Source organism: Psammomys obesus, unplaced genomic scaffold (genome assembly GCF_907164565.1).
Source record: "Psammomys obesus unplaced genomic scaffold, mPsaObe1.curated_primary_1811, whole genome shotgun sequence".
NCBI classification, from domain to species: Eukaryota; Metazoa; Chordata; class Mammalia; order Rodentia; family Muridae; genus Psammomys; species Psammomys obesus.
The window spans coordinates 2,209,618-2,234,237 of record NW_026596095.1 but is presented as its reverse complement, the minus strand read 5'-3'; the positions used below and the strand labels follow the sequence as shown (position 1 = coordinate 2,234,237).

The 24,620-nt window shown below is 36.6% G+C and overlaps 1 protein-coding gene across 1 annotated transcript in view; it reads right to left on the bottom strand.

Moving 5' to 3' along the window:
- Col11a1 (collagen type XI alpha 1 chain) overlaps positions 1–24,620 on the bottom strand; it is a 209,152-nt gene that overhangs the window by 159,060 nt on the left and 25,472 nt on the right. The window contains exons 3-4 of the mRNA XM_055628241.1: positions 24,359–24,572; positions 18,941–19,103 (exon numbers count right to left, since the gene is read on the bottom strand). Coding sequence (XP_055484216.1) covers positions 18,941–19,103; positions 24,359–24,572 — 377 coding nt within the window. The remainder of the gene's footprint in view (positions 1–18,940; positions 19,104–24,358; positions 24,573–24,620) is intronic.

The window sequence follows — 24,620 nt, the reverse complement described above, 5'->3', positions numbered from 1 at the left end:
ATATATGTACCATAAACATGCCTGGTTGCCACAAAGATCAAAAGGGGACATCAAATCTCCTAGAACTAGAATTATAGTATGTTTTGAGCAGCAATGTACTTGCTGAGAACTGAACTCGGGTCCTTTTTCAAAAACAAGTGCTCTTAGCCACAGATCAACCTTTTCTGCTTTCTTGATTCCGTGAAATGTCTTTTTTTCTATAACAAATTGCAACTGTAAATATTTAGAAAGTAGCATTACTTTTCTTGTAATTCCCAAGGAAATTGGAAAAATCATCAGTAAAATTTAAGGTGTTTGTAATCCCAAAATTGCACATGATAAAAGCCAATATTTTTTTTCAATATTTTGAAGACAATTGAAATTCAAATATCAGTATAACCTTTAAGGAATATAACTATAGATTTCACTTGTAATTGCTCCAAACATGAGTTCCTAGAAAAACAATTTTATGAATCAGAAAGGGATTATCCATAAGCCAAGCATACTAGAAAAAGAGAGAGAGAGAGAGAGAGAGAGAGAGAGAGAGAGAGAGAAAGACAGGGACAGCCTTTCACAGAGAGAGACACAGAGACACAGAAGCAAACAAGGAAGGAGGGAAGGAAGGAATGAAGAAGAAAGAAAAGGAGGAAGGGAGGGAGGGAGAGAGGGAGGGAGGGAGGAAGGAAACATGAAAGAAAGAAAGGAAAGACATAAAAAATAAAGCACATGGAATAGAAAAGAAAGAAAAATCTATGTGGCTGAACTGTCTGTTGGTCACTGCCCTGAAGGCAGCAGTGTAACACAATGTTTCATTCTGTTGAATAGATTCCCTTCATTCCCAAATACCTAATCACATTTGATATGTGAAATCCCTGTAAAAAGAGTGCGTCTTGACAAAGCTTCTAATTGCATACCCAGGAAGAAGGCGGACAGTAAATCCTACATGGGTTTAAAACTCTGAAGCAATAGCTAGAAGAATCACATCAGTTGAAGAACTGTGCTTCTGGCCTACCAAGACTTCTGACTTTGATAATACATTAAGTGTCATAACAGTGTAATTGTTGTAGTTGTTACTGTTGCTGCTCCAAACATTCCATCTAGTTCATTGATACTTTCTCGAGAACTTTGTGGGGTGAAAGAAAGCTGTCAAAATGCTTAGAGTTTTATTGTGATTGAAATATACACCCAGTGATTGAATCTGGACCATAATTCAAAGGAAAGAATGAGAGAAACCACGTAATTACTGTCATAACTGCAGCCCACACAGCCCTAACAGTGTACAAAAGCCAACTTAAGAAACCAATTTTATGAAAATGAGCTGTGTCCTACATTACTTAAATGTATTTCTAATTCAATAAACATTTACCAAGTATTACAGAAACCATCTGGCACTGTAGAAAACTCTTTTGCAAGAGCATGCATTTATCTTATACTTTCTATACTCACAAGGGTAAAGAGTTCTTATTGAAGTATAAGTGCTAATATGGATCCACTCCATACAATGAGCAAGTAAAATAAATTCAATGTTTAGGAAAAAAATGGACACAGGACTTAACCATGGCTTCTTTGAAGCCAAAGGTCATCTATGTTCATCAATTTAGCAATGTCTGGAGAGTATGTTTTGTTTTTAAATATTATTAATGAAATGATTTGGATGGAAGGCATGGTTATATACTTTGGAAAGACTATAGAAAACTTCTGCCCTCACAAAGTTTATATTCTAGAGGCAGAAAAGAAATAAGCAAATGGTAGAATGCCAGAAACAATTGCAGAAAAAAAAAAGAACAACAAAGAATAATATGGGTGTTATATCAGAATAGGCTGTTATATAGTAAGTTCAATAAAGAAAATTTTTACTGATTAAGGAACACCAAAATTAAGCATTAAGGATAAAAAAAGAATGCAGGCAGAAGCCTCAAAATACAAAGACTAGTAGACGTATAGGTAGGAAAAATGTTGTAAATTATCTGAATGAAGGGACATGGTGGGGACAAGAAGGGGAAAGGAGAAAAGGAATCACTGATGAAGTTAGAGAGAACTGCAGAGGATGGGTTGTAACATGCAGACATGTGAAAAGACAATTTTTTATATTAATTACAGTTTATTCATGTTGTATACCAGCCACAGCTCCCTCCCACATTCCTTCCCAATCCCACCCTCTTTCCCTCATCTCCTCCCATGCCCTTCTCCAAATCCACTGATAGAGGAGGTCCTCCTCCCCTTCCATCTCACCCTAGTCTATCAGGTCTCACCAGGACTGGCTGTATTGTCTTTCTCTGGGGCCTGGCAAGGCTGCTACCCCCTCAGGGAGATGTCATCAAAAAGCCAGCCACTGAATTCATGTCAGAGACAGTCTCTGTTCCCCTTACTAGGATATCTACTTGGACACTGAGCTGTCATGGGCTACATCTGAGCAGGGGTTCTAGGTTATATCCCTGCATGGTCCTTGTTTGGAGTGTCAGTCTCAGAAAGGAACCTTCTGCTCAGATTTTTTTTTGTTCTGTTTTTCTCCTCTACCCAGCAATGTATCAAAGCAGATGCTGAGACTCATAACCAAACTTTGGACAGAGTGCAGGGAATCTTATGAAAGAAGGGGGAGACAGTAAGACCTGGAAGGGAGAGAAGCTCTACAAAGAAAGGATAAAATTTATGCTCTAAATCAAAAGAAAAGTACTTGGGATATTATAAGCAAAGAGGTGACATCAGCCACTCACATTCCATCTTTCACTCATGAACTAGTGGCTAGGAAAAAAGACTTGCGATTGTAGAGACCTGAACAGGGAATACTGGTCGACAAGACTTCAGTAGTATTTGTGGAAAACTTTTCACTCATGTAGGAACTATACATAGCCATTTATAGAGAAAAGGGAGCCAGGCCATGCCTTTAAAAGATTGCATTCTAAAAGGAACTCAACAACAGTGTAATTAATCACATTCCTTGTATACCCCTTTGAATTAGAGATAATTTCACATTAATAGTGAACATAGAGTAGAAAAGATGATGAAATACAATTTTGCTTAGGATAACCCTATGTCTTTTAATCTTTTAAAGATTTTCTTCAATGTTGTAAATGTAGAATATAAATCGTAAAAGGGGAGCTAAAGTCCTTTCCATTCAGCTAGCACTTCAAAGAATTCATAACTGTAAACACCGCGCATTTATTGTCAGAGTAGCAGTGTTAGAAATCTAAAGGAATGAACTCCTCTTCCATTAGCTCCACACATTCAATGAGTTCTGTGGAGTGCTCTCCTATTCTGCTTTCTGTTGTTCTGAGAAACACAATGGCCAAAATCAACGGGTAAGGGGGGAACATTATTACCTTACATTTCATTTCCATGGCACAGACCATCTGACCTCAGGTCAGGACCTCAAGCAGGAATATGGAGGCAGTAACTAAATCAGAGCCCATGGAGGGATGCTGCTTACTGGCTTGCTTCCAGCTATCATTTTGAATACGTAAGACAACATGTCCAAAGGCAGTGGTGCTAACCACACTGGGTTGAGCACTCCTCCATCAGTCAGCAATCAAGAAAATGCCTCACAGGCCAGTCTAATGGAACCTCTCTCTTAATTGAGGGTACCTTCTCAGGTACCTTGAGCTTTTTGTCCAGTTGACAAACACTAACCACCACAAGTGCCAAGCTCTATTAGACAGCTATACCATACTCCCTTCTTCTCAAGGCTCAAATAGTGTCACAGAAGAGAAAGTAGAAAATCTTTAAGAGCCTGAGGTGGGAGGTGGTGAATACATACAGTGGCACAGTTATTAGTGGACGTGATAGCACCATTGCACATCTGAAATCACAAAGGCTCTAATTACATGCATGATCTCAAGCCAGCCAAAATCCCAACATGGATGACAGAGAGTTTCAGGAAGTTCTTCTCTAACTGAGGACATATTGGCAAGTGGTGGCAAATGGACTGGTATGCTTGAAAAAGGCAGAGGACATAGAGTCAGGAGACAAAGGTAGTGAAGGAGCATAGACAAGATAATGTAACAGGAAATGGGAGGTGGATTTAATAAAAACACATTATATACGTGGTATATATAACTCTTCAACAATCTTTTAAAAGTTAACACAATGCTGAAAAATAATAGTGCATAGCATTTAAAATGAAAAGGGGAAGAGGTACTGCTTTTTTTAAGGGCACACTATGTGTAGACAAACTTGTCAAAGGAGAGAGCTTGAAACTGTGTTGTCTTATTCAGAGTGGCGGGAAATAAGTGAGTTCCTCTTAGAGCAAAGACTATTGTGTACATGGAGGCGGTTTGTATCTCTCAGAGCCTTGAAATCTAACGCTACCTCAAATGCTTCATTTTTCTCCCACAAGCAATCTCAGCCAAAATGCACACTGAACTTGAAATTTTAATAAGAAGTCAATAATGTCCTAAAATGCAAAGTACATACCCCCATCTGGCAATCAAAATGTATTTGATACAGAAGGGATCCTACATATGTCGGTGGCCAAGGGGACAGCACACAGGCTTTTAATGAAGTACAGACGTATCTCAAAGGAAAGACTGAGGGAGAGCCCACTGGTTCCCTGAAGGCTGGTTGTAACTCATGTAGTGCATTTTTGTGTGGTGTTCCTCACCGCACATGTCATCTGAACTCAGTCTGCAGTACTCAGGAATGTAATTACACATTAAAAAGCCAAACCAGATGCTCCTTCCAGCCACGATGAGAGAAAACTCTCAAGAACTGATAAAACCAGAGTCGCTTGCATATGGCCATGAGCAAACTTAAGGCTATCCTAAAACAGAAAACTCTGAGGAGAAAGTGTCACATTTGGGATGTCCGCTTAGTAAACAATTAGTAATGCCAGTTCTAGACACAGTCTGCCATGGTAACCTAGTAAATAACAAGATTGTGCGGCCAAGGAGCCCTGGCTTTCTCGATTCCTTGCTTGCCCCGTGGGCTGAAGGATCTGAATTCAACTCCCAGCACCCACTAATAAAAACAAGAAAGCCTGACATGGAGACCTGTGCTTATAAACCTAGTAGTGAGAAAGTAGAGAACGAGGGATCCCTGGGGCTGGCTGGCCAGCCAGTCTAACCAGGTCAGCGACAGCAAGTTCTGTGGCCAAGTCTGTCTCAAAAACTAAAACAAATAAACTGAAGAAGACAACTGATGTCTGCTTTTCTCACGCGTCCAGCACACACGCACATGCATGCATGCCCAATACACACACATACAAGTGTGTGCACGCATCCACACAGTAGGAATAACACTGTTTTAGAAAAGCTGCTATAGGACACTACTGTGTATATGCATTTAACTACTTCTGAAAAAAAAACAAACAAACAAACATTTTTTCCCCACACAAAAAAAGATTTTCATTTATTTATCCATGTTAGAAAATTTTAAAATGTCTATAAACCCACTGAGTCCAGAAAACAGATTACCCGTTGGATTCTAAGACTTTCTGTGCAGAATGATTAGATTTTAACACACGTCTCTATTGAACTTCAGCTACAATGCTCAATATTGACTTTAAATGTAAATACTACATTTAAAAAATTTTCACCTGTATTTGTCAACTACAACTTGTTATGTCTCTTGCAATTATACATTTCCTTACATGTATAAAACAAATAATTCTAGTATTAGCATACATTACACAAAACAAGTATTATAAATGTAATTTTAGATAATAATTTCAAGATGTTTTTCAAGGCCAGAACTATATTTTAAAATATTAACCAAATATTTTCAGGCAAGAATAAACAGCCATAAGTTACTGCAAGGCTGCTCTGCTTTTTTACATACACACTAGTGTTGTTTTGAGAGAATAAACATTGAGTTTCCAGTCAAGAATAACATTTGTTTTTGTTTTCAGGTATTGGAGATGTCTTTAAAAGAATAAATTATAAATATGTATATCATACAAAATGACAAGCAGCTCTATGTTAACTACATTCCCACCAAATTCCATAAGTATAGTAATTTTTGGAATTAAGTCAATTCTTACAAAATCCTCTGCAACATAGCACGTGGTTAAAGATTAAATGTATCATTTAATCTTTATATTTTTTTCAGTAATACAAATATCAGTCCTTCTCATTTTGCAAAATGAGGGTTAAAAATCCATGCTCCCAACTCTGGTTCTCATTTGGAATATCCCACCTGGCTGCATGACTCCAGAATGAAGACACTGATGATCTGTCATGTGATTACAGACGTGACTAGGAAGGTCACTGAGTAGTTTTCAACCTTCCTAATGCTGTGATCTTCACTACAGTTCCTTATGTTGTGGTGACATCACAAGCGTAAAATTATTCTGTTGCTAATTCATAACTGTAATTGTGCTCCTGTTATGAATCATAATGTAAAGATCAGTGTTTTCTCATGGTCTCTGGTGACCCCTATGAAATTCAACACTCATCCAAAGGGGTTGCGAGCCACAGGTTGAAAACCACTGCTTCACCACTTCTTAAAGCTTTTATGACATCTCTGGAGTTAGAATTAGTAAATGCAGACTGATAAAAAAAATAAAATTTAAATGTACATATGCTTGGGAACCACATCAAAAAAATATTATGCTTTTAATTTACATAATTCACTTTTATTTGTATCATGAATTGAAAGGACCTCCTCTAACAGTTCATAAGTAATGTGCTACATTCAGTAGAACAATAAATTGTGACTAAGTAGCTTGACTAAGAGCAAGGAAATAATAATGAAAGAGTAGATGGGCTAAAATGCTATTTTCTGTATTTTTCCTTATTTTTGAGAATTTCATACGTGTCCATGAAATGAATAAAATATGTCTCACACAATACTTCTTCTGCTTTCCAATCAGCCCCCCCCAACTTTTCAATTTTTGTTTCAATTTCATATTTATTTTGTTGGTGGTTGTTAGTTTTGGTAACCCACTAAGTTTGGTTAATGCTGTCTCTTTGTACAGTGTAGGGGGCCATCCATTTGAGCATGTCAAACCTACCAGTTGTGATAGAGAAACATAATCATTCTGTACTGTTCAAAAAAAAAAAAAAAATCAATCAACATTCAAGAGGAATGGTAAACAAATAGGTCTCCCTATTAGGGAAAGCTTTATAGATTTCATTATACATGTAAGAGGGTGTTAAACTTACTGGAAGACAATGACTTATTTGTTTCAGTTCATTGCAGCCAAAATTGTCCATCTCTAGTGATTAAAGCTATTTTGCACCTTAAGTTGGGAAAGTTACTTCTTTCAAAAAGACTGTAAATGTTCCTGAGCTAAGTACGTTTCTCCAGTGATTTCAGCATGAAATAACGTATCAGTTTGGAATGCTCAGAGGAAACAGCTTTCACACCTTCAAATTACAGCACTTGGTTATCAGATTACAAACCTTGGTTATCCTCATCATAGCGTCTTTCCCTGAATAGTTATTATACTCCTTAGATACCGACTAAGGTCTTCTGCTTCATCTTTGATTTCCCAAGTGATGAAAGGGTTGAAATTGTTATCACCAGTATTCACTCACTTCTAAGATTCATATTCTATGAAACACTTTCTCAACATTTATGGAACACAGATAAGATTTCGAAAAGTAACAGGTGATTTGTATTTTGTAATCAGAGAAATTTCACAGAGAACTCAGAACAAGATTGTTTTATAAATGAATTCTAAGATAATAAAATTATACCAATTTCAGAGAACTAGAAGATGAAACAAAGACTAAATATGATGCTTCAGTTTCTGTAGTTCCTGGTGTTTATCATAAAGAATAAACCTTTAAATATCATCATTAGTATTGTCATTAACACCATAGCAGTAGAAGACCAGTAAACTCTAAGCTGGCTGATTATGATAGCAGAATATTCTGGAAAAAGTAAAATAGAAAATACCCAGTAAGCACACTGTAGAAGGGAATTAAACTTAGAGACTCAGATCCACGGGTGCTGCGTTATCTGATCTGAGGATTTCTTTCAGTGTGTTTGCTTGTTGTTGTTTGTTTTTTTTTTAATATATATATATATATATTATATAAAAATATATATTTAATATATATATATATGAGAAAAAGCAGGAAAGTTAAAGATTCCAAATGAAATGTGAGATTAAAAAAACATGAAGAGAATCACCTAAATTTGAATTTGAATAACACAAATTTTAAACTCTCTCCAAAACTGCATCATGTATCACATATTGGAACCAATTTAGGAAATACTTCAAAGTAATGAACTGGAATTAGAACTGTCTCTACATGACTCCTGCATCTTCCTTTTGGAACAGACAAAATTTGATGAAATACCTGCCTTCCCAGGAGTTAAACACTGAAGTAGAACTCAGTCATGGATGAAAAAGGGTATTTTTAATTTAATTTTACTTACGTATTTATTTATTACAATTTATTCACTTTGTATCCCCAATGCAGCTCCCTCTCTTGTCTCTGTCCAATCCCACACTCCCTCTCTCTCTCTTCTCCTCCTATGCTTTTTCCCTAGTCTCCTGTCAGGGGAGGACTTCCTACCCTTCTATCTGACCGTAGCTTGAAAAGGGTGTTCTTCGGTAAGATTTATATGAACTTAGTGGCTGGCTCTTTGATCATATCCTCCTGGGGGGTGGGGTGCAGCCTTGCCAGGCCACAGAGAAAGATGATGCAGCCAGCCTTGATGAAACCTGATAAGCTAAGGTCAGATAGAAGGGGAGGAAGTCCTCCCCTGTCGGGGGACTAGGGAAAGGGCATAGGGGAGATGATGGATTTTGGATGGGATTGGGAGGAGAAAAGTGAGGGGGCTGCAGCAGGGATACAAAATGGATAAATCGTAATAAATAATTTAAATTAATTTTTAAAAGGTATTCTATAAGCTTTTCACAGTTACAACCAGAAAGATAATTCTATCAGAAATCTTGAAAAGAGAGCAGGGATAACAATTTTAAATACTGAAATATTCAGAACTGCCCATCACAATTTGGCCTTTTACATAGAAGGAGGAAAATGCATAACTCAAGCCCAATCAAGTATTTTTATCCACCTAAATAAACAGAACTGAGAATCCCTGACAAACTGAAAATCCCTGAGCATTCCATGAGCTCAGAATACTCAGAAGGCTCACACACACTATGCCTACAAACTGTTTTCTCTTCTTGACACTTACCCAAAAATCATTTTACTCAACCTACCATCTAAGCCTTTTGAAAGAAAAATTACAATACATGTTTTTAGGTAATACAAATAATTCAGGGAGAAGAAATAACATCAAAAGTAGAATCAGACATAGCAAGGTCAGAATTAACATAGTAGGAACTTCTTATATCTCTGAATACTATGCTTAAGGTTTTAATAGAAAAAAACACAGTATGCAAGTACAGATAATTAAAGATAGATATAAAATAACTGCACAAAAATGTGTCATGGAGCAATACAACTAACAGAAATAGGATGTGATTTTATAAGACTATCAACTGCATAAATACATCAGGGAAAGTAATATCAGTTCAAACAACTACAAGAGAAACTACTCAGGCTAAGCAAAGTACTCATCAAAATACTAAGCAAAGAGTATAAAAAAGAAAAGAACTGAAAACAGCCAGGCACAGTGGTTCACGCCTGTAATCTCAGCATTTATGGAGGCAGAGGCAGAGATATATATGTGAGTTTGAGGCCAGCCTGGTCTTCAAAGTGAGTCCAGGACAGCCAAGGCTACACAGAGAAACCTTGTCTCAACACCCCCCCCCCCCCCGAAAAAAGAAATAAAAATTAAAAAATAAATAAATGTAGAGTGTGATACAAGGATAGACTATTTGTATAGTTACATAGTACCATGGATGAGACTCAAGATGGGGTCCACTGCACCACAGGCACAACAACGTAACACAAGGAACAGAACAGATTATTAAAGAACTGTGAGAAAGATCATGTTAGATAGTTATGTTGATGAGACTTGATGGGTGTAGCTTCTGACATTCCTAGGAAACATAATGTCACGCATTCTTTTTGTACCATCCTGCTAGTGCATATTGAGCATTAATAAAAATAAATTAGTCAATAATCTGACAAAATTTCCTAATTAATGATTCTAACAAATAAGTGTAAAATATACAAGGCATCACTAATATAACTTCAGGATGAATGGATGAGTTACTGATGCTCTTGGGAACTTGATAAAGAAACCTCCATCAGAAAGTTCTGTTCAGCACGTAGAGACTAGGAAGGACCTGAGTCCGCTAGCCATCGCTATTAACCAATTAGATAAAATTGGCATTTGCTTAGTATTCCATCCAACAACAGTGGAATAGATATCAATCTAAAGCTAACATAGATGTTCACATTAAAATAAACTGTGTTGTGAGCCAAGATCCTTTTGGAAAATTTAAATGAGTGAATAATTATACATTTTTAATTCTTAGAAAAGAATGGATTAAGCTAGAAAAAAATAACTGAAAGACAGATGGGAAATTACAAAAAGTTCTGAAGCACCAAATTAAAAAAAAAAAAAGAAGAAGAAGATTTCCAGAGAAATTTAATAACACATGAAAAACAGAAGTGAAGATTGAACTTATTAAAAGAAGAATTTATGGAACTTATTAAAAGAGGAATTTAGAGTTTATATATATATATATATATATATATATATATATATATATATATATATATATAACTAAGTTAGTTGTTTATATAATTTCCACCTAAGAAAATGGAACAACAAAAGCAACTTAAAACCAAGTGAAAAGGAAAAATAATAAAAATAACTGCAATAATAAAACAGGAAATAGAAAAGTTAATACAGATTTTCATGGTAGTCAAAAGCTGGTTCTCTGCAAACCTCAAGAAGAGTTATAAGCTTCTAGGTAAGATGATAAAGAAAATTTTAAAATGACGACATTAACTGATATTAAAAGAAATGAGATATTATGGCAACCATACACATCAAAAGTAAGGAAGTAATCAAAAACTCTCTGAACAGGAGCCTGGATGAAATGGATGGATTCCTTGAGAGATACAATCTGCAAACCTCACACAGGAAGAACTAATGGGGCTGAGAAGATGAATATACAACATAGAAAACTGATAACTTCCCTAATGTCTGTAAGTTCCCTGAGAAATGAGAACAGGGGAAATACATCCTACCTCATCCTACCACAGCACCCAAACTTGATTAAAAAAAAAAAAAAAAAAAAACTGAAAGCAAATTATATGCCAATTTTTCTGATGAGCAGCAAAAAGATCAATAACATAGATGTAGACAAAAGCCCATAATTTATGAAAATAACTGTATGCCATCACTAAGTAAGATTTTTCCCAAATACTTTTCAACAATTAGAAGCACATTAACATAATCACACCAACATAGTGGTGCACACGTTCAAACCCAAGCACTAGAAATGGAGAACTATACAGATCCATGTAAATTCAAAACCAGCCTGGTCTACAGAGAGAGTGTTGGCCAGCTAAGGCTGCACAGTTGACCTTGTTTCATTTAAATATATATATATATATATATATATATATATATATATATATATATATATTCCAAAGAAATCAAACAGTCATTTTCATTAAAGAAATATTTAAGCACACTAAATATAAAATTATATATTTATATAATTTATATATATAATTTCCTCAAGTTGGGAAAAGAACATTTATAAAATCTGTAGCTGATACCGTACTTCACAGAGGTTTATACCTTCCTAACTAAGGTCAGAAGCAGGGCAAAGGGATTCTTTCTCAACACTTTTCCTCATCCTTGATAAAGCAGCTAGAAAAGAAGAGAGACTGAATGTATAGAGATTTGTAAATTCTACTGTCTATTAATTGGATATGATTATCTAAGTTTTGCTCATAAAGAATAGGAAACAAAAACTTTGAACTTGTAAGGGATTACTGCACATTCCAAGATACAAACTTTATATTAAAAGTCAACCACTTTCCTATAAATAAACAATAGAAGTGGTATTTGAAAACATGAATAACTGGAATAACTGATGAACTCTATAAAACTAAAACTACCTAAAGAAAGCAGGCATCCATATTCGTGAAGGGGAACCTGAATTTGCACTAATCAGATGTTAGTCCTTTCACTGTCTCTACAAAGTTAATACAATCCCAGGAAGGTGTTCTGTGCATACTGACACACTAGTTCACACGAAGACACAAACAAGTAACGCTGTTTCCAATTCGAATTTTGCTCTAATGTTTAGTTGATTGAAATTTAAAAGCATCTAAACAAGGAGAGGTGGGTAAATAGAAATACTACCTTTATTCTATGACATTATTCCATAGGAAACTTATGTCCACTCCTGCACAGTTCCATTAAAGGTGTACCTTGAAAATTATCACAGAGCAAGCACAAAGTTCTTGACCTGTTTAGATATTAATGGCTTTAAGGTAGTTAAACCATTTGTTACTATTTAATATTTGAGGAGCGTTCCAACACTACCAAAATACTTTTATAATTGTCATCTATTGATTTCTCCACAGAAAATCAAATTTTAAATGTTTTATCAAGACACAGAAAAATAGCTCAGCAGTTAAGAGTGTTTACTGCTCATGCAGAGGACGGAGTTTAGGTCAGAGCACCTAGGTCTGTCCCCTCACATAGCTGCAGCACCTACCCCAGGGGATCTCACAGCCCCTTCTGTCTCCTGTAGCTGCCCTCTCACACAGGTGTAATGCGTTTATAATAATAATAATAATAATAATAATAATAATAATAATAATAATAATAAAAGTAATGATAATGTTTTCTGAAAATTGTTTTGTGTGGTTTTGCAGAATTGCCACTACAATCCATTCACAGCTCATGACACACTCACCCCCAGAAAAAAAGTTTTTCTTAGAAAGATAAGAGCCTTTAATTGATAAATTTTAAAATGCTGAAGATTAAAATGATAATGCCTTGAAAAGTTAAGAAACCGTGGCTCAAAGTTCTCATTTAATGATGCATTTTTCCTGATAACTCCTGGCCTCTTTGAAGCATATTAGGATGGACAAACCAGGCCTGTGGAGGCCTGGTGGATGGACACTTTCTGTCTACATTCACCCTCATCTTAATGTGGCCTGAAGTCAGTCGCTGCTGAAGCAAGAGGGGGCAGGTTTAAACTCTCTAAAGTGCATGATACACAAGCAGTAAACCAGAAAAAAAAACTCTTCTTTACAGGACAAACAAAAAGACTTGCTAGAAATTCTCATTAAGACATAAGCCACTGCTGGTTACCCCAATGCAAATTGTAAGAAAATATTTGAAGTTCTATATCAAAAGACAGGAAATCATAATGAAAGAGACTTTTATATATTATTTCAAGAATAAAGGAAAAGCACAATTATTTACAAATTACAAATGTACATATGCATATAAATTCATGTGTTATACAAGTGTGTTACCTTGTTCAGTTACTTTTTCAATTACTATGAATGAATGTCTTTTAAACTTCTCAACTGAAAAATTGGAAATTGAGAGGATGAACAGGAAGCCAGATCCTGAAATAAAGAATCAGAATGCTTTCATCCCATAATAAGTCCTCATCATCATTCTACTGCTGCGTCAAAGCCACACCATCTTGACTTTAAATACATATGACCCACAGAATGTTTATGGAAAGCATGCTAGAGGAAATTAAATCATTTTCAGTACAGTGTGCTTTGAATTCTTTGAAAAGTCATCAAATTGTGATGCAAATATAAGCATATGTAATTTCTACTGTAGCATAATAGTATCATTCCAGAAGTGTTTGACAGTACATACATGAAAGTATATACGTTAAGTAAATGCTCAGTTAAATGTAAGTCACAATATTTCTGACATAGTGATACTTGGAGTGTTCAGAATCATTAATATCTAATGCTGTCATAGCAGTAGTGTCATTGTAATTATCTATCAAACACTAAAACAATACATGTTCTCCTATGCAATATTCATACAAATGTTAAAAGGTTAGAAATTCTACCTGAGTACCAAAGTATAAACAAAATTGAAAGCAAAAGAATTTTTATTAAAGTTTTTAGAAAAATCATATCAGTGACCACACATCCACAAATGATAGACTAAGCTTTAGAAAAAGTGGTGTTAAGATGATACAGCCAGTCCTGCTGAGACCTGATGGGCTAAGGTCAGGTAAAAGGGGAGGAGGACCTACTCTATAAGTGGACTAGGGAAGGGGCATAGGAGGAGAAAAGGGAGGGAGTGGGATTGGAAAGAGACAAGGGAGAGGGATACAATTAGGATACAAAGTGAATAAATTGTAATAAACAAATAAATAAAGGAAAAAAACAAAAAATAGTGTTGAAGAAGTGTATTTATTTGAAGTGTTTATTTTTGTCATGCCTTATTTTCACATTGGAAGTATCTAGTTTGAAGTTTTATATAGTCACAGAATAACAGTATTTGGTAAATAAAGGAAATATAAGTCTCACAAAGGGTGGCTGTGGATTTGAATCAGATAAATATAAAATTTCACTCTATCCCTATTTTTCTCTAGAAGTTGCTATTATTGTATTAAGCAAAAATAAGAGCTTTTCCTTTGGAATAACTAAAAAATGGCAAGATATAAACCTAACATACAAAAGCTCTAAGTTCATTTACATTTTAAAAGCTAATAGTAAATAAATTTCCTATTTATAGTTTTATATGGTTTCCATGAAAGCTCAAAATGCAAAGCAAATTTATAATTTCTCAAAGCTCATTGTCATATTCACAAGAGATTAATGAAAGACTCCTCCATACTGTTACTCTTAATATTGTAATACTTCTTCAAATTAATACTCACACAGTTACTTTAGACTTTAAATCTTATAAAATCAGTCATTGGAAACAAAGAGGGGGAAAAGGGAGGGCAGAAGAAATGAAATAAAGGAATCCACTAATATTCTTTCATGTCACTCATTCAGAAAACTAGAAAATCAGATCTGTATGGGTTACAAAAATAACTTGGCTTATGAAGCTGTTCATGATTTTTTTTTATTTTTGCAATCCTGTCTTCTTTTATTTAAGTAATTTCTAGATTTGATATAAGTCCTTTAATTACTTATATAGCCATGGATTTTTCATTTTCAGCTTTTTTTAATTTTTAAATTTAAATTTATTTATATTTTTATTTATTATAATTTATTCACTTTGTATCCCCATTGCAGACCCTTCCCTTGGCTCCTCCCAGTCCCACCCACCCTCCTCTTCTCCCCCTATGCCTTTTTCCTAGTCCCCTGATGGAGAAGGATTCCTCCCCTTTTATCTGACCCTAGTTTATCAGATCTCATCAAGGCTGGCTGCATCATCTTCCTCTGTGGCCTGACAAGGTTGCACCCACCCAGAGGAAGGTGATCAAAGACCCAGCCACTAAGTTCATGTCAGAGACAGCCCCTGTACCCCTAACTAGGGAACAGTGTCCACTTGGACACTGAGCTGCCATGGGCTTAATTTGAACAGGGGGTATAAGTCAAGGTCCTCTCATGCATGGTCCTTGGTTGGAGTATTGGTCTCTGCACCCTCCCCCCTCCCCTTGCCGGGCTCAGGTATTTGGGCTCTGTTATTCTCCTTGTGGAGTTCAAGCTAAATAGAGAATTCTCTGTAGAGGAATATCGAATGGCAGAGAAACACTTAAAGAAGTGCTCAACATCCTTAGTCATTCAGGAAATGCAAATCAAAATGACCCTGAGATTTCACCTCACACCCATCAGAATGTCTAAGATCAAAAACTCAAGGGATAATGCATGCTGGAGAGGATGTGGAGAAAGGGGAAACCCTCCTCCAAGGCTGGAAGGAATGTAAACTTGTACAACCACTTTGGAAATCAATCTGGTACTTTCTCAGAAAATTTGGAATAGTACTACTTCAAATATATCTGGGTAAAGGGGTCTTTTATGAGACTCTTTCTCCAACCAAGGACCATGTATGCATATAACATAAAACCTCTGCTCGGATGTAGCCCATTGTAGCTCAGTATCCAAGTGGGTACCCTAATAAAGGAAACAGGGACTATTTCTTACATGAACTCAAAGGCAGGCTCTTTGACCTCCCGCCCCCCAAGGGAGGAGCAGCCCTGCTAGACCACAGAGGAGGACTTTGCAGCCAGTCCTGAAAATACCTGATAAACCAGGGTCAGATGAAAGAGTAGGAAGTCCTTCCCTATCAGTGGACTTGGAAAGGGGCAGGGAGGAGATGAGGGAGGGAGGGTGGGATTAGGAGGGACTGAGGGAGCTGGATAGAGCTGGGATAATAAACTTTAATTCATATTAAAAAATAATTTAAAAAAAAGAAAAAAACTGGGTCCCTAAAAAAAAAAAAAAAGAAAAATCCAGCTATACCACTCATAGACACATACCCAAAGATGCCCCACCATTCAATAAGGACATTTTCTCAGCTATGTTCATATCAGCTTTATTTGTAATAGCCGGAATCTGGAAGCAACCTAGATGTCTCACAGAGGAGGAATGGATACAGAAAGTGTGGTACATTTGCACAATGGACTATTACTCAGCAATTAAAAACAAGGAAATTGTAAAATTGGCAGGCAAATGGTGGGAACTAGAAAAGATCATCCTGAGTGAGTTAACTCAGAAGCAGAAAGACAATTATGATACATATTCATTTATAAGTGGATATTAGACATATTATATAGGATAAATATACTAAAATCTATAGTCCTAAAGAAGCTAAACAACAAGGAAGTCCCTAGAGAAGAGGCTTAATCTTCATTCAGAAGAGCAAACAGGATAGGCATCAGAAGTAAGAGAAGACAAGGAACAGGACAGGAGCCTCCCACAGAGGACTTATTAAAGATTCCATCCACCAGGATATCTGAGGACATACTGAGACTCATAGCCAAACTTCGGGCATAATGCCAGAATCCTTCTGGAAGAAGAGGGAGATAGAAAGACCTGGAGTGTTCATGAACTTTTGAAATAAGATTTAGCAAGAAAATCCTGAAATTTGCAGGTAAATGGTGGGAACTGGAAAGGATTATCCTTAGTGAGCTATCCCATAATCAGAAAGACACACACAGTATATACTCACTCATATAGACATATAATATAGGATAAACCTACTAAAATCTGTACACCTAAAGAAACTAATCAAAAGGGAGGACTCTGGCGAAGATGCTCAATCCCCATTCAGAAAGACAAAGAGGATAGATATCAGAAGAAGAAGAAAACAGGAAACAAGTTAGGAACCTGTCACAGAGGGCCTCTGAAAGGCTCTGCCCTGCAGACTATTAAAGCAAATGCTGAGACTTATGGCCAGCTATTGGGCAGAGTGCATGGAATCTTAGGAAAGAAGTGGGAAATAATAAGATCTGGGGAGGACAGGAGCTCCACAAGGAGAGCAACAAAACCAAAAAATTTGAACACAGGAGTCTTTCCAGAGACTCATATTCCAACCAAGTACCATGCATGGAGATAACTTAGAACCTCTGCACAGATGTAGCCCATGACAGTTCGGTATCCAAGTGGGTTCCATAGTAATAGGAACAGGGACCATCTCCGACATGAACTGATTGGCCTGCTCTTTGATCACCTCCCCCTGAGGGGGGAGCAACCTTAGCAGGCCACAGAAGATGACAATGCAGCCACCCTGATGAGATCTGATGGACTAGGATCAGAAGGAAGGAGAAGAAGACCTTCCCTATCAGCGGACTTGGGGAGGGGCATGTGTGGAGAAAGGGGAAGGAAGGTCGGATTAGGAGGGGAGGAGGAAGGAGTTTATGGGGGGATACAAATTGAATAAAGTGTAATTAATAAAAATGAAAATTAAAAAAAGAAAAAATAGATTCAGCAATAATAGGACTTATAAAACTTTCTTATGATACCCATACATGCAAGAGGTAAATATTTATCCTTGTATAATCAATTAATACATGACAATGTAAGAAAAGCATTCTGCCATTATGTATTCCCACAATTCATCACCATAACACAAATTAAAATATTTTATATAGAGTCAAAGGGTTAACACCACAGCAGTGGCAAAAGTCACAAATGAATAGAACCTGAAATTGTCATTAGTCTTCATTGTATTCATCAGTGAGCCACAGATGATTCATATAAACACATGCAGTAGACTAGCACCTTTAAATATATATACCATCTGGATTTGTAGACATGTGTGCACATTAATACATAGCTGCATGCTGTTATATTCTAAAATTTAAGTCAGAATTTGCATTAATAATGCCTCCAGACATCACTTAATAGAGTCAGGAATCAGTTCTATTCTTACAATAAAAAGACAGAAAACCAAAATATAAGTTGCCAAATACAATGATTGACAGATCAAGAGTCATAGTGATAATAAGCAAAATACAAATGGAAAAGCTGCTACAATGACTTTCCCTTTATTTTTTTAAATAGGCAATTTTATTTTATTTATTTTAATTTTTTTATTATTAGTTACATTTTATTAACTCTGTATCCCAACTGTATCCCACTCCCTCATTCCCTCCCAAACCCTCCCTCCCTCATCTCCTCCCTACCCCTTTCCAAGTCCACTGATTGGGGAAGACCTCCTCCCCTTTCATCTGACCCTGTATTATCAGGTATCTTCAGGATTGGCTGCAAAGTCCTCCTCTGTGGCCTAGCAGGACTGCTCTAATGGGCTATTTTAAAACCTGAAGTTCATCTTTAGCAACCTAAACTCTATTAGAAAACACTCAGAAAGAAGATAGGCAGGCAAAATATAGGGCTGGCATATTTCTCTAAATTGATCTTCTAGAATAGGAAGTCAAGAAGTCTTTTTCTCTAAGCTGAAGTACTAAGGGTAAAGTTTAGGAGTGAAACAGATTGTCCTTGCCAGGAGAACTGGATGCTTGTGTTCAAATCACCTCATCTCCACAACATTTCCTGGGCCTTGCTGTCACCATTGTCTGATCCTCTTCTGGCCCAACAATAGAAACCATCAGCACTCCACTCACAGAGGAAGAAAGTAGGTCACCCTTTAGAGCTTTGAACTTTGTTTCACAACACAGTGATCGCTAGAATTATTAAGCCAGTTGCTCTTACAACACTCAAATTAAATAAACTTGATTCATTTTTACCTGAAAAACATCTGTTTCTAAAATCCTTGTTCCAAACACCATGATTCCGTTGGTATCGACTATTGATCTCTCACTTCTATCGAGGGGTTTTGTGATTTTCTTCTTACAATCAACAATCATTGTCACAGTTTTCTTCTCCACACTGATTGCAACCCGATGCCACCTATAAAGAAACGAAGCAATCCTTTTATAAGCTTCAAAGGCTCTGGCTGCGAAATCAACAGGCCTATTAGAACATGAGCTTTAAATGTCATCGGTGAGCCAAAATGGTACAAAAAACAGAGACATACTTGTGCCTCAGTAGTTTAGCTACTGACAGCTTACTGTTGAGCCAGGAGAGCACCAGTACCCAAAAGGACAGTTTCCTAAGATGCAGAGAAGGATTAGGGACCTGTGCTGATGAAGAAATGCCCTTCCTCTGCTTCACTTTGTGTTGCAGAAACAAAAGCTTAATTTTACTGTTTTCTGATAAGGACATTTAACAGAGGATGAGCACATTTAACAGAGATTGCGATAGATATGGGTAAGCAATAGTTCCTCTGTGCGTAAGTGCTCTCTTCCAAAGTGGAATTCCACGAGAAAAACTTCTGTCCTGGTGATCCCATGAGAGTGACTATAAAAGGGTCTGTCTCCTGACTGAATGGCTGCTCCATCTGGAGCAGCTGAATGTTCTAATTGTAAAACACAATGTGCTACTCTGTCCTGAACTCCATTTATTTCAAGTGTTTTCATGTTCTTTTTCCACTTTAATTTCAAGACAGTTATAGATCACCACCGTGGGCAGGATCCAAAATTGAGACACAATATCTTCCCTTCTTTCCCGGGCTGGCAAGAAGAGGAAACACTGAAAGAAAGCAGAGTCAGCGCATGTGTGGAGTGGGAGGCTCAATTCGCTCTGTAGCTACTGCCTCAGCTAATTCAGGGCGGTGATGACAGGCTTAGAAGGGGGAATGGGGCCAGCCCTTGGAAGCGTGCATGCTCTCCCTGAATTCTAGAAAGGGTTTTATTAACAATGTCTGGTGCTAACAGAAACCACTAAGTGAAATTTGCTTGGATTCTAAGCCACTGTGGCTTATATTTTCTTCCAAATGAAAAGTGCTAGATTAATATTCCAGAAGTGTCTAGGAGTAGATCCATAAAATAAAATACCCAGAAACTTGCATGAGCATTCCCAAATGTCTGTTTCACAATATTTGGCATGGCTACTTGTGATGGCCAAATACATTTCCATACATACTTTATCTTTGGTATTTCCACTAGCACATTCAACTAGCAAAGGTTTGAATTGAGCAAAGCATTATATAAGGAGCCTTGGAGCAACTTCACACACTGAGAATAAAATTTACACATATTTGAGGCCAAGAAACCTGTATGCTAACTTAAACCATTCTCGGTCTTGAGGGATGTTCTTCTCATTAGCAGAAAATAAAAAGAATTGTAATTGCTAAAATATGATCTGAACTCTAAGCTCAATTGTTTTTTAATTATTTCAAGTTGTGCTAATAATGAGTTGACAAAAAAAATCAAAGAATTAGGTACAGCATTCAAAATAATAATAATTTAAATAGTACTAGATTAACTGAGTTTTGAGTCCTTAATTGTTCATTTTTTCACATGCTACCATACCATCAATAAAACAGCATGAATTTTTATGATGAAACAAAAGATGGTGATTCTCAACCTAGTAGATGCCATCAACTCTCTAGCTATACTCCTAATTGGTCTGTGCATACCTTTGTGTCCATAGCAACCATCAAAACATAAATGAAGGGCTGGGAAGATAGTTAAGTCAATAAGTTGCCTGATGCACAATTACGATGTGAGGCCAGTTCCCAGTTCCCGTATAAGCAAGCGGACACAGCAGCATTCATCTCTATTTCCAGTACTAAGATGGCAGAAACATGTGTCTCTCTGCTATTTCATGGCTAGCCAGCCCAGCCTAATCCTCAGGCTAAAGCTCCATACCAATGTGAGACCCTGTCTCAAAAAAAAAAAAAAAAAAAAAAAAGTAATGGCTTCTGAGAACCATCACATCAAAATGCACAAAGATCCACAAAGTTCCACATTCTCTCTCTCTCTCTCCCTCTCTTTCATATACACACACACTAAATAAAATAAAACTAAATAAAGAAGAATCACATTAAATCTTCCTGTTGGGTGAGACCCAGCAAATTTTCACAGAGCTATTCATCCCTATTCTCTTTCTCACAGCAGTCTCTCACACCTCCACCTTCTGGAAGTTTTGCTTTTTGATACCCTGTAGCTGATCATGTATTTGCTTCCTTACTGCTCCATGCAAACATAATCTGTAGAAACATTCTGTTACCAAGTTGTAGTGGCACACACCTTTGATTCTTGCACTTGGAAGGCAGAGGCAGGCAGATCTCTGAGTTCAAGGTCAGCCTGGTATACATGGTGAGTTCCAGGACAGTCAAGACTAAGCAGAGAAATCCTGTTTCAGGAGAGAGAGAGAGACAGAGAGAGAGAGAGACAGAGAGAGATTTTCTGCTCCACATTCCCGTGCAAATAAGCACTTAATTCCAGTACTTTCCCGCCAACAACCTCTGCATAAGAGACTCCACATCTGAAATACTATACAGTTCATTTCTTCTTTTGATGCAGTTTTATACATAGACAGAGTTAATAGTATTTTGTATTTAAGTTTGTGTTTGTTTAGTCTACAAAACACTAACAATATTCAAATAATCAGAAGTGGAGGGACTTCACCTGCAATGTTCACTGTTGCAACATCTACACCCTGATTACTGCCAGCCAAGTTGTAGACAGTATATAGATAATTATGGAATGAGTGGTCAGTTGGGATGAAATCAATGATTGCTCTTAACAAACTAAAGTGTATTTAAATACCAATGATATTACATTCCAATTGTTATAATTTGATCTTAACTAATATATCACATTTTTATAGTCTTAAGTTAAGACAATAAAACTTGTGCACAGTAAACGTCTATTAATAAATTCATGACTAAAAATCAATAAATATTGTGACATACTAATAATTCAAAATATTATCTAATATACTGTACCACTGTACGGTATATACACATAGGTTCTTGCCTGTTTGATAATCACTTAAAATTATTTCCTGAGCTTTTCCATTTTATTTAAATTATTTGTTCACATATAAAACTATTATGATCAAATTGGATGGAAGTAATAGTAAGATGTTTTTCCAGTTAATAAAACAGCATAGAGTAAAAATGTTTCAGTAATATGATTTACTAAAAATACCTTTACACAACTAACCGTGCGTGATCCTCCCCAGTTGATAAACTTGCAACAAAAACCTACACCTAAGGCTCAGGGAACATCATAGAAGACAGGATATAAAGATGGTAAGAGCCAGAGTCAAGGCATTTGCTGTAAGATGGAGCCTTCTATACATGAGAAGGAACTGTGCACATGAAATCCAACAATACAGTCACCCAAATAAGACCTCAACTATGATAATATCAGTTGAAAGGTCAATGTGCATGGGAGAATTCTAATAATAACCAAGCTTTAGACTGAAAAGCTACAGTCAGTTAATAACTGCTGGGATAAGGAGAATTATTTTTCTTCAGGGACAAGCCCCATGTGTACAGCCCTAAAGACATATACATAGAAGCAATGCTAAATGGTCTCAGCCAGTTGTACTCGTGTGTATATGTATATGCATGTGTCTATATGTATAGGTAACAGTAATAATTAAGGAAGCAATGAGTTTGAGAGGGAGTGTAGAAAAAGAAAAGGAGAAGGAAGAAGTGGGGTAGAAATGATGTAAACAGAGTACCTATGCGTGTAATTATTAAAATATAATAACACACACACTCAAAAGCTCCCTCAAAGTTAAAAAAATAAATCCACATATAAAAATTTACTCTTGTTAAGAGCCAATGTGACTCAGATTTTACTTTTGTTTTACCTGAGTTTATTATGTAAACAGGATCATAATACAACTTATTGTAGATGCTTGGTTTCCCTTGCTCCTGAGACCTAGAGATTTCTGTCGTCGTCATATCAAAGACAAAATGAATATATTTATTTTTCTATCTGTACTGCCTTCAAATTCTATAACCAGATGTCCTATATCTAAAAAAGCTGGTTTTAGAGTTATATGTTCAAGACAAAAACATCCTGCAGATATGATACACATTTGCTATGGTTAATGAGGCTCTAAGTGAAAAGAAATGTTTACAACACAATCTATGATTCAAAGATCTCCAGGATTAACAGGAGTATTAGTTTCAAATGCCACCTCTGTCACATTCAAGTCATTTGAACTTTCCATGCTTCAGTTCCCATAAACTATAAACTTTATTAAATGAGTTAACAATGTATTAAGTGCTTAAGCATCACAAAGAATATGTCAAACACATAAGGTCTCCTAAAATACCCAATGATAGTGCTGCTGTCACAACTTCATAAGTCCAGGGGCTGGAGAAATGACTCGGTGATTAAGAACACTTGCTGCTCTCATAAATAACCCAAGGTTAGTGCCTAGAAATTTCACTGGGCAGCTCACAACTGCCTGTTATTCCTGTTCCCAGGGAATTATGTACACCATACGTACTTATGTGATGTACACATACAGAAAACCAGTCATACACATAGACACATAAATGCCAATAAAAGGTGTATTTCATATCAGACCATTTCTTTGCTTAGAAAGGTTGAAGTGATTTCACACATCACCCAGAATTGAACTCCAAGGGGTTCTAACACTCCCGGGTGATCTGCTATGGGGCCTCATGCCAATTTGCAGCCTCCCCATCCTCTCCTTCTGCACTGCTTTCCTTGATGTCTGGGTCAGGACCATTTGCCTTTGTTTCCTTTCCAGCTAAAGCAATATGCATGCAAGTCTCAGCACACTGTTCCTTCTAGCCTTCATGTACCTGATACACCATGCTATTTCATTGTTGTTTAGTTGGCTGAACTTCCATTTTTTTAATATTTATTTATTCATTCATTTATTGGGGAGGACACACATGCTGGGTCATGTTGAGGTAGAAGAATAACTTGAGGGGGTTGTTTTGCTCCTTCTACCACGTAGGTCCAAGGGATTGAACGCAAGTGGATAGGCTTGACTCAAGTGCCTTTAACCCGCTGGACCATGAGAACCACTAGCCTCGGATTCCATTCTGAAAATGGCTTCCCTCATCTCATTTCTTTAAAATTCACCACCATTTAATTACCTGTTCTCACCACTGTCCCACTTCTCTGTCTCATCAATAAATTTTGGTTTTTTTTGTTTGTTTTTGTTTTTGTCGTTGCTTGCCCAGAGTGTAAAGTCGACTATACCAATGTTGAAGATTTCTTGGTGTTTTCTATCAATAGCCACCAGAACACACATTCACAAAGCCCGTTGACTAGTCATGGAATGGTGTTCAGTACACATTTGATCACTGTGTAACTTACTTTCCATCGGCGATGTTAACTGTTGAAAAGAGGGGATAGTTTTCTGGCGTGGGTTTTCCAGTGTGGTCTTCGAAAAGAAAAACAGGTGATCTCCCAACCTCAACACCGAGTTGCTGAATACCGTGTTCATTATATAGAGACAAAAGGAAAGCCTGAGTTCCTTTTTTGGGTTTTATTGTAAATAGTATTGAAAAATCTTGTGGAAAAATTCCACCTGAAAAGACAAAAAAAAAAAAAAAAAAAAAAAAAAAAAAAAAAAAAA